The following is an 11,266-nucleotide window of genomic DNA, read 5'->3' as shown; positions in this document are numbered from 1 at the left end:
TATGCCAATTTGATAAACTCTTAAGTTCAATTCTTAAGTTCTGGGGAATAAGGAATATATTTAATTCTGGTTATTTCTCACTACATGGATTTCCCAGTTGATGCCAGTGGTAAAGAACCCCGCCCCCCCCCTCCACCACCACCACCAATATAGAAGATTTAAGTGATGTGGGTTTGACCCCTGGGTCAGGGAGATCCCCTGGAGGACAGCATGGCAACCCATTCCAATATTCCTTCCTGGAGAATCCTATGGACAGAGAAGCCTAGTGGGCTACAGTACAGCTCTGAATTCTCCTGTAATAACTTTTATATACTCTGTAGAAAATTCAAAATAATGAGAGTTTTTTAACAACTGCTGGAAGACACTGAGAGTGACCAAATACAGGGAGAGGCTATAGGGAACTTGACACTTCACTCAGGGGACCACGTGGCTGTCACATGTTCTTTGAACTCTACAAAATGGATCATTACCTGGTTATGTCAATTTCATAAACTCTTAAATTTGTTGGCATTGTGTGGAAGGACAGGTAGGAGCCAGGAGTGCTGGGAATGAACTGAGAAGATATTTAATTCTGGTTAACTCTCACTGCATGGATTTCCTAGATGATGCTAGTGGTAAAGAACTCCCCTACCAATATATGAGATATAAGTGATGTGGGTTTGATCCCTGGGTCAGGAAGATCCCCTGAAGAATGGCATGGTAACCCACTCCAATACTCTTGTCTGGAGAATTCCATGGACAGAAGAGCCTGGTGGGCTACAGTCCACAGAGTTGCAAAGAGTCCGACAGGACTGAAGCAACTTAGCATGTGAGCATGCAGCCCTCACTGCATAACAAACCATCCCAAAACATAGTGGTTTAAAACAACAGCAATCATTTATTTTTCTCATGAATCTGCAATTTGGGCAGGACCTCATGGGGATGGCTCATCTTTGCTCTTTGCAGTTTCATCAGTTGGCAGCTGGAGAATCCAATCTGTGTTGCCTCACTTGCAAGGCTAGCAAGCTGATTCTGGATGCAGATGAAATATCAGCCAGGGGAGAGGATCAGTGACTTCAGGCTCCCATTATGGGCGCAAATTGGTCTTCTACCCAGGCTTCCTCACAACAGGGTGGGCAAATTCCAAGGGTAACCATCGTAGAAGAGCATGGAGGCATTTTCCCTTCTTAGAAGTCACATGGTGTTGCTTCAACCACCCACTATTTATCAAAGCAGTCACAAAGTCCCTCCAATTCCAAGGTAAGGGACATAGACCCATAGCTCAAGGGAGAGAAATTATAAGAGGAAGTCAGATTGTAAAAAGTCAGAAAATATGGTTTTAATAATCTTTGGAAACTATAAACTACTGTATTAACAAGTTATATTAAAATGAGGAGTAAAGATAAAGTTTATACTACCACAACTTGGACCATATTTTTAAAAGCATATTTTTAATCATGTTGAATGCAGCTTCGAATACATTCATCTCAGCATCTTCCCTTATGTTTTTCATTCGTTCCTCATGCTTCTGCTTTAGCAACTTTATTTGTTTCTCCTTTTCTTCTGGGTTATGTGCATATTCCTTTTCTACTAGTTTAATTTTGCTTTGTAATTCATCAGCATACACTTTCTTCAAGTGTTCCACCTGCTGTCTCAGCTTTTGGTCTATGTTCTTGTAAATGGGGTCAGAAAAGTAAGCCCCTTGGTTGTTCTGCACCATCTTGTCTATCAGCTCCACCAGCTCCTGCACCTGAGCTTCCTTCTCAGCCTGCTCTGTGTTTCTGCTGTTACTGATGGCATAGCAGCGGTCTCCACATTCCTGGAGGAGGCTTCGTAGGTTTACATCTGCATCCTTCAAAAAGTCGCTCAGGCTCTGGTCGCCCAGGTCATCTCTGCAAGTGAATAAGATGATCATATATTTCATGGCTGTTTTCCCAAATAGATTCTTGACCAATGCCACGGTTTGCTGCTCTTCCTGTGTGTAGCGGCCCAGTCTCAGGACCAAGACGATCGCATGAGGCCCAGGACAGGACACGAGGATACATCGGCTGATTTCCCTGCAGGTGGTATTCAGGGTCTCCTTGGTGTCAAAGAGCCCTGGGGTGTCAACAACGAAAAGCTCTCTCCCCTTCCGTTTCCGAAATGCTTTCTGACAAGTTTTGGTAACAGCTTCCGCAGCAATCCTAGAGTCGAATACTTTTTCCCCGAGGATGGTGTTTGCAGTCGCACTTTTCCCACTTCCGGTCTTCCCAACCAGCACGATCCTCAGAGTGTTGTTTAGCGTGGCAGCCATGTTTGTATCAAGAGACTCTGGGGCGCAGGCACCTGCACCACCTTAGTAAAAGGAAAGAGAGGGGGGAAAAGGTCAATTTAGGTAAGCAGGAACCATTTCCAACTGTCTTTTTTTTTCTTCTTCTTCTTTTCCTCCCTGAAAGTTTCTAATATTCTCTTATGCATATTGACCCTGGTAGAGACAGCAAATTTAAACAGTTCAGTTGTTATTGAAGAAATAACCAAGTAGTTAGAGTATCTCCACAAAAGTGTCAGGTCTTGATGGTTTCATAGGGAACTCACTGAAACCTTTAAAGACCTGATAATCTCAGTGCTACTCAAACTATTCCTGATCACATAGCAATGAAAGAAAATGTTTAGTTTTTTTTCTATGAAGCAAGTGTAATGTTGATTCCAAAAGCTAGCAAAGATTTCACAATAAATAAAGCTATAGATATGTCTCATCAGTAAATATTGATATAAAAGTCCTAAATAAATTCTGAGATGCGAAAAGCAGTATCACATGAGTATGATTGTCAGATATACTAGGGTGATTCAACATGAGGATTTTGATTGTTACACTACATCCCATCAAGAGATTAAGAAGAAAAGTAACTAGGTGCAGAAGAGTCATTTGGTCAAATTCAATCCTGATTCATGTTTAAAGCAGTTCATCAAATTTAAATTAATTGATTCTTCTTTAACATGATTGTATGTATATATAAAATTAAAATTTTTTGTTATAACTTTTTTCTTCATGCAACTAAAATTGTTGTTTGACCGCCAAGTTGTGTCTAACACTTTTGTGACCCTATTTATTGTAGCCTGCCTGGCACCTCTGTCTATGGAATTACCCGGGCAAGAATACTAGTGTGGTTTGCCATTTCCTTCTCCAGAGGATCTTACAGACCCAGGGATCAAACCTGAGTCTCCTCCACCTGGAAAACTCAGCAACTAAAGCAGTTGATTATAAAAATTATTTGGATGAAGGAAAAAAATTAGCCTGGGCAATCAAGCCAAAAAAAAAAAAAAAAAAAGAGGTAAGACTAACTTTGCCAGAGAGTAGAAAATAACAGTTTCTATAATTACAGCAGTATGATATTGGTGCATGGATAGACAGAACAGTGAAATAAAAACAGAAAATTCAAATATAGGCCAAGTTGATCACACAATATTCATTTATATTCAAATCATTTACATTATGCAACATTTATATTTAGTAAGGTAGCATCTCACATCAACGCAAAGAAAGATGGACTAATAAGGAAGATTGAGATAACCATACAGAAAAAATAAAACTGTGTCTATTTCTTCTTGCTGTACAACTTCCAAATAGATTAGAAATTTAAATGTAGAAAAAGTTAATCCATATAAATAATAGAAGAAACATGAGTAAATCTTTGTAACTTAGATATAGGTAAAATATTTATAAGATTTGGAAAAGAGTAAGGTTGTGTGAAAATCACTTAGTGCTGTTCAACTCTTTGCAATCCCATGGACTATACCATCCATGGAATTGTCCAGGCCAGAATACCGGGGTGGGTAGTCTTTCCCTTCTCCAGGTTTTCTCCCCAAAACCATGGATTGAACCCAAGTCTCCTGCCTTGGAGGTGGATCCTTTACCAGCTGAGCCACAGGGAAGCCCAGAGTAAGGAAAGAGACTCCTAAATTTGATTCCATAAAAATCAAGCAGATATTTTGGGGATAATACTACCATATACAAATTAAAACACAAATGTCAAACCAGGGGGAAAAAGTTTCCTACTTATAAAAAAGAAGGGCCATTTCCCTTTTATACAAATAATATCTCTACAAATGATCAATAAGCACATGAAAAGATGCTTAGCATCACTAACTACTCAGGAAATGCAATCAAAAATACCTTGATGTGTCACTTCACAGCATTCAGAATTGCCACCATCAAAAAGTCTTCCAATAATGCTGGAGAGAGTGTGGAGAAAAGGGGACCCTCCTTTGTTGGTGGATACATAAATTGGTATAGTCTCTATGAAGAACAATATGGAAGATCCTCAAGAAACTAGAAATGGAGTTGCCATATCATCCAGCAATCCAACTCCTGGGCATATTATCCAGATAAAACTCTAATTTGAAAAGATACATGCAGCCCTATGTTCATAATAGCACTATTTACAATAGCCTAGATGTGGAAACAACCTAATTGTCCATCTACAGATGAATGTGTAAAGAACTGTGATTTGTATATACAACGGGATATTACTCAGCCATAAAAGAGAATGAAACAATGCCATTTGCAGCAACATGGATGAAATGAGATGTTTTCACATTGAGTGAAGTAAGTCAGACAGAAAAAAAAAATATTATATGGTACAATTTATATGTGAAATCTAAAAAAATAAATAACCTTATTTACAAAACAGAAACAGACTCACTGACACAGAAAACAAACTTATGATTACCAAATAGGAAAGTCAGCTGCTGCGGCTGCTAAGTCACTTCAGTCGTGTCTGACTTTGTGCAACCCCATAGACAGCAGCCCACCAGGCTCCCCCGTCCCTGGGATTATCCAGGCTAGAACACTGGAGTGGGTTGCCATGTCCTTCTTCAATGCATGAAAATGAAAAGTGAAAGTGAAGATGCTCAGTCATGTCCAACTCAGCGACCCCATGGACTGCAGCCTACCAGGCTCCTCCGTCGATAGTATTCTCCAGGCAAGAGTACTGGGGAAAGGGATAAATTAGGAGTATCGAATTTATGGATACATACCACTATATATTCCTTGTGGCTCAGCCAGTAAAGAATCTGCCCACAGTGTGGAAGACCTGGTTTCGATCCCTGGATTAAGAAGATTCCCCTGGAGAAGGGAAAGGCTACCCACTCCAGTATTCTGCCCTGGAGAATTCCAGGGACTATACAGTCCATGGGGTCACAAAGAGTCAGACATGATTGAGTGACTTTCACTCACCACTATATATAAAATACATAAGCAACAAGGATTTACTGTATAGTAAAAAGGTACTATATTCAAAATCTTGTAATAACTATAATGGAAAAGAATCAGAAATATATATATATATATATAACTAAATCACTTTGCTACAATTATAGTAAATCGACTACAGCTCAATAAAAATATTTTAGAAAACAAATAATAACTAAAAGTAGAGAAACAAAAAACCAATAACTCAATAGAAAAATGGGGTAAGAGATATGAATGAACAGGTTCAAGAAAAAATGTAAATATCCTTTGAATATATAAAAAGATATTAACATTTGCTCATAGAAAAATATATCAAAACATAAAAACCATAAAATTAAGTAATTAATTAAAGTTATACTATGACACTATTTCTCATGTAGGTTTGGCAAAATTCAAGTTTGTTGGCATACTCTATTGGTAAAAGTTATAGAGGAGGGACTCCCTGGTGGCCCAGTGGTTAAGAATCCACTTTGCAATGCTGGGGATGCAGGTTCTACCCCTGGTTGGGGAACTAAGATCCCACATGCCATGGAGCAACTAATCCCACCACAACCAGAGAGTCTCTGTGTCCCAAGGAAATTCCACATGAGGCAACAAAGACCCCCCGTGCTGCAACTAAGACCCAATTCAGGCAAATAGATAAATAACTATTTAAAAACAAAAGGTTTAGGGAAGACAGGTCCTCTCCTGCATGACTACTGGAAAGAGAAATAATCTAAAAGAACCAGAGAAGAAGTTAGCAAGAACTTGCAATGGTACATACGCATTTACCCTTTGATTATCAATCACAATTTTAGGATTTATCTCAAAGGAACACTGACCCCCCCCTCCAAAAAAAAAAAAGGAAGAAGAAGAAATTATGCAAAAGGCTGTTAAATGCATCACTGTTTCAAACCTCAAAAGACCAAAAACTTATCAAATGACCGTCATTAGGGACCTGATTGAATTAACTAAAGTATATTCACACAGTGAAGTACTAGCCAACTGTAAAAAGGAATGAAGTATATCTCTATACCCCAGTATGGAGACATCTGTAGAATACATCATTAAGCAAAGAGAGCAAAGTGAAGAACATAACATACAGTTTACTAGCATTTCTCTAACAAGGAGGAATGTGACCTACATGTATAAATGTGATATATGTGTTTTCCATTCATCTGTAGAAGCTATGGCAGAATAATCTGAAAACTAAACAAATAATAAGTTACTTAGATGGGGCTGGGAAAAAGAGGAAAGAGGGCACGGAGATAGACGTTGGGAACTAGTCTTGTTGGGATATACTTACATTTCATAGATTTGATCTTAAAGCCATATAAATAGTTTAAACAATTATACAATAAAAGTTATGTTTCAAAATACTAGTAAAAATCAAAAGCAAATGAAGCAAACAAGCCTAATTGTATTTTGTGTTGTGAATGAAGCACACAAAAAATCATTCCAAGAGACCTGACAAAGCGGTCATTTCTTTGTCCATCCCCAGTGGGATGTATTTAACTTCTCCCACTACTCTCCCCCCAGAAAGACCTGCAAAAAAATTTTTTTCAGGAATCCTATTCTTGGTTGTGTGTGTTTGTATAGTTTTGAACTTCATTGAAAAATCGTAAAATCAATGAGCCAAGTAGCAATAAGCACCCTTAGTGCCAGATTTCAGTCTTCAAATACCATTTACCACCAAAAAATTATTTGATTTACAATCAACTATAGTGCAATATAAAATAGAAACTAAATTTTCAGAAAGAGAGATTAGGAATAGGTGGCCTCTAGAGTTGCCTTCCAACTCTAAAGATCTGTCTTGGGAATTCATTTCTTCTTGAGAGAAATGTCTGGATTATCAAGTGTACTCAATGTCTATCCCAACAACTGGATGGAAGGTGTAGTATTCAGCAAAAGATTGTCATGCTGAAATGAGATGCATGGATATTATGTTAACAAAATCTTTACTCCCCTCCCTACCCTCCACCATCCTCTTTTCAGAGTTGCTTGCACAGCCCCTGGTCCCACCTCAGGCCAGAATCCACTCCCTGTCCAACTCCAGGTATCCAACTTCCCCTACAGCTCTGTCGCACTGGGCCTCTTCTCAGTCAGGCTTACCTGCTTCTAAAGGATTTGATGAGCTGTCTGGTTTCTTCCAGAGAGCTATATGAGCCCTTGATTTTGCTTTAACTGCTGCACCTCTGACACCTCCCAGCCAGGAATCAAATTGGGTGTGGTTGGTGAAAACAGTTTTTTTTTTTTAAAGAGACAGAAATATTGCCCATAAATCTTGTTTAGGTTTGTCAAGTTGGAAGCTTTTCCTCCATGTGCCTGCAGTCACATCAGAATGTCCAAAAATTACACTTGTTGTTTGGGGTTATAGAAAATGACCTAAATCTTGCCCAGAAAGCCAGACACAGTGTCTGATCATCTCTCCTGGGAGCTGTGAGAGACCACAGGGCGCTTCAGGAAAGAAGTAAGTCAGACACGTGGCTCACTGTTTCCTGGGGATACTGCCTGTTCTACTGTTGGGTGGAAAGTAGAACTTGTAAGTGATGAACCTGACGATTTAGCTGAAGTGATTTCCAAGCTAAGTGTGGAAGGTGCAGCCTGGCTCCACCTTCTGCTTATAGTGAAAGGCAAGAGGAAAGAGGTTGCAGTGATGCATCTAGAAGCTGAGGGTTGCAGCAGCCCCAGAAGCCCAGAAGAGGCCAGGAAGCAGCCTCCTTGAGAGCCTTCAGAGAGCACGGCTCTGCCAGCATCTTGAGTTTGAACTCCCAGAACTAGGAGGTAATAAATGTCTTTCTTTTAAGCTCCATAATGAAAGTGAAAGTTGCTCAGTCATATTCCACTCTTTGGGACCCCATGGACTATAGAGTCCATGGAATTCACCAGGCCAGAATACTGGAGTGGATAGCCTTTCCCTTCTCCAGGGGATCTTCCCAACCTCGGGATCGAACCCAGTCTCCCGCATAGCAGGCAGATTCTTTACCAGGTGAGCCACCAAGGAAACCCAAGAATACTGGAGTAGGGAGCCTATCTCTTCTCCAGTGGATCTTCCCAACCTCAGAATCAAACCGGAGTGTCTTGCATTGCAGGTGGATTCTACCAACTGAGCTATCAGTGATGTCCCTTCAGACTCCATTCAGTTCAGTTCAGTTCAGTTCAGTTCAGTTCATTTGATCAGTCGCGTCTGACTCTTTGTGACCCCGTGGACTGCAGCACGCCAGGCTTCTCTGTTCATCAGCAACTGCCAGAGCTACTCAAACTCAGGTCCATGAGTCAGTGATGCCATCCAACCATCTCATCCTCTGTCATCCCCTTCTCCTCCCACCTTCAATCTTTCCCAGAATCAGGATCTGTTCCAATGAGTCAGTTCTTCACATCAGGTGGCCAAAGGATTGGAATTTCAGCATCAGTCCTCCCAATGAATATTCAGGACTGATTTCCTTTAGGACTGACTGGTTTGATCACCTTGCAGTTCAAGGGACTCTCAACAGTCTTGTCCAACACAGCACTTCAAAAGCATCAATTCTTCGGCTTTCAGTTTTCTTTATAGTCCAACTCTCACATCCATACATGACTACTAGAAAAATCCTAGCTTTGACTAGACAGACCTTTGTCTGCAAAGTAATGGCTCTACTTTTTAATATGCTATCTAGGTTGCTCATAGCTTTTCTTCCAAGGAGCAAGCATCTTTTAATTTCATGGATGGAGTCACCAACTGCTGTGACTTTGGAGTCCAAGAAAAGAAAGTATGTCACTGTTTCCATTGTTTCCCCTTCTATTTGCCATGAAGTGATGGGACTGGATGCCATGACCTTCATTTTTTGAATGCTGAGGTTTAACCAAGGTTTCTCACTCTTCTTTTTCACTTTCATCAAGAGGCTCTTTAGTTCCTCTTCGTTTTCTGCCATTAGGGTTGTGTCATTTGCATATCTAAAGTTACTGATATTTCTCCCGGTAATCTTGATTCCAGCTTTTGCTTCTTCCAGCCCAGCATTTCTCATGATGTACTCTGCATATAAATTAAATAGCAGGGTGAAAATATACAGCCTTGACATACTCCTTTCCCAATTTGGAACCAGTCTGTTGTTCCACGTCCGGTTCTAACTGTTGCTTCTTGACCAGAGAAGCATACAGAGTTCTCAGGAGGCAGGTAAGGTGATCTGGGATTCCCATGTCTTGAAGAATTTTCCATGGTTTGTTGTGATCTACACAGTCAAAGGATTTAGCATAGTCAATGAAGCAGAAGTAGATGCTTTTCTAGAATTCCCTTGCTTTTTCTATGACCCAGCAAATGTAGGCAATTTGGTCTCTGGTTCCTCTGCCTTTTCTAAAATGAACTTGAACATCTGAAAGTTCACGGTTCATGTACCATGGAAGCCTGGCTTGGAGAATCTGAGAATTACTTTACTAGTGTGTGAGATGAGTGCAATTGTGCAGTAGTTTGAGCATTCTTTGGCATTGCCCTTCTTTGGGATTGGAATGAAAACTGACCTTTTCCAGTACTGTGGCCACTACTGAGTTTTCAAAATTTGTTGACATATTGAGTGCAGCACTTTCACAGCATCATCTTTCAGGATTCGAAATAGCTCAATGGTGCCTGGAGCCAGCATGAGGAACTCCGCCCATGGCAAAGGTCATGAGGAAGGAGGCTTCAGCATATGCAAAGGTGGGATCACGCCTCAGGAAACCCCCTGTTCCCGAGCATCTACCCTCAAAACCAGAGTCTACCTACTTTACTGTTTCATGCTCTCACCTACACCTCTGACTTTATGGGGGTCTCTTCCCCACCGGTTCTCTCGGAGAAGGAGTAAACTTGCAGCTCCAGTCAATAAAAATTCCTGGGCGTGACAAGGGTGTCTCAGGTCAAACCTCTCTGCTGGCAGACTAGTTTGTGTGAAAGGATTATCCACACTCTTGCCACTACACACATGATTGTTTACTACCTCTCAACCATACACAGCACAGAGAGTTTGGAGTATTTTGAAAGTCTTAATTAGTATAGGGCTTTTCTCATTGTTGAGTCAATGATTGCTGCCAGGCCTCCATATCCTTAGGCACCTGGGAATATATTAATGTATTTGGAATATAGAAAAGGAAATATAGTAGTTTTTGATGTTAGCAATACTAGACTTTTTGAGTTAATGAATTTTCTCTTCTGTTATAGATCACTGTACTTTGTTATAAATCACTGTGCCCTTGCTATGTAAAAAGGTAACTTTATCACTATCTTAAGACTAAATAGATCTTAAGGGGAACATTGGTGAAGGGTTTTCATTTGTTGGGCTGATGTTTGCTGCTAAATCTCCATATTCCCTGCCTTTATAATGAATATGACTAGCATATAAGAGAAATAAGTATTAACCTTTAAGATTAATCATGTTAACCTTAGGTTAAATAAATTCCTTTCTTAGTTGTAACCCACTACACCCTCACTCTATAGGACTGCAACTTTATCTGCTACCTTCAGAGGGTGGCACCTGGTTTAAGAAAGAAAACCCTTGGAAAAAATAACTTTTTGGTTATCAGAAAGAAAGGATCATAAAATGTTAGCAGGCCTCATGGCCATAAGATGATGTAAAACCCCTGAGACCTTTTTTTATATATTTATATGAAGCATCTGATTTTGATAAAGGTCAGGACTGCTGTCCCCCGCGTGACTTTAAATTTTCCATTTGTCTCTATGTGTAACAAAAGGTATATAAGCAAACCTAAAAAATAAAGAAATTGGATCAGTTTCTGGAAAGACTGATTCCCCCGTGTTGTTCTTTCTTTCCCCTTCTGGCTGAATGCCCATCTGGAATGTGGGTACTCACAAAGCCTGCTAATTTTGCCTGGGCTTCTAAGATTGGACCGGAGAGGCCTCAGTGCCTCCTTTCCTTTGGGAGAATGGAAAGACGCCTGTGGCCTACATAGGTGGTGCAAGTTTCTTATCTCGAAGCTTTATTGGTATCCCACATAAACCAAGTTATTCAGCCTCTTTTTCTCCACTAATATTTCCTACTACACTATCCTTTTCTAATCTCTCTTCATATCTGTAATTAAATAGCTTTTTCCTAGGACACCTATTCCATCTCC

General features: G+C 40.1%; 1 protein-coding gene across 3 annotated transcripts; it reads right to left on the bottom strand.

Annotated features, from left to right (window-relative positions):
• Nucleotides 1-857: 857 nt before the first annotated feature.
• Nucleotides 858-7,343, bottom strand: LOC101114852 (GTPase IMAP family member 7-like). Of its 3 annotated transcripts, XM_060414902.1 has the most exons (3): nucleotides 7,211-7,343; nucleotides 6,333-6,397; nucleotides 858-2,313 (listed from the first exon to the last, which is right to left on the bottom strand). In XM_060414902.1, exons 2-3 carry the CDS (start codon nucleotides 6,364-6,366, stop codon nucleotides 1,394-1,396), a joined length of 954 nt encoding a protein of 317 aa, XP_060270885.1. In that variant the 5' UTR covers nucleotides 6,367-6,397; nucleotides 7,211-7,343; the 3' UTR covers nucleotides 858-1,393. The 3 variants fall into 3 exon arrangements, with proteins under 3 accessions (XP_060270885.1, XP_042104958.1, XP_027824936.1); XM_042249024.1 differs by lacking the exon at nucleotides 6,333-6,397; XM_027969135.2 differs by lacking the exon at nucleotides 6,333-6,397 and having other exon boundaries at nucleotides 7,301-7,343.
• Between the last annotated feature and the right edge of the window lie 3,923 nt (nucleotides 7,344-11,266).

Source organism: Ovis aries, chromosome 4 (assembly GCF_016772045.2).
Source record: "Ovis aries strain OAR_USU_Benz2616 breed Rambouillet chromosome 4, ARS-UI_Ramb_v3.0, whole genome shotgun sequence".
NCBI lineage: Eukaryota > Metazoa > Chordata > Mammalia > Artiodactyla > Bovidae > Ovis > Ovis aries.
The sequence above is the reverse complement of the archived record's forward strand: the minus strand, read 5'-3'. Positions and strand labels throughout refer to the sequence as shown.

What these genes read in the sequence shown, in the direction of transcription:
- LOC101114852 (XM_060414902.1), bottom strand. Translation starts at nt 6,366, where the DNA reads ATGAATGGAAAACACATATATCACATTTATACAT. An exon ending in CATATATCACATTTATACAT is followed by an intron (nt 2,314 to 6,332) that starts GTAGGTCACATT and finishes CCTTTTACTAAG; the next exon opens with GTGGTGCAGGTGCCTGCGCC.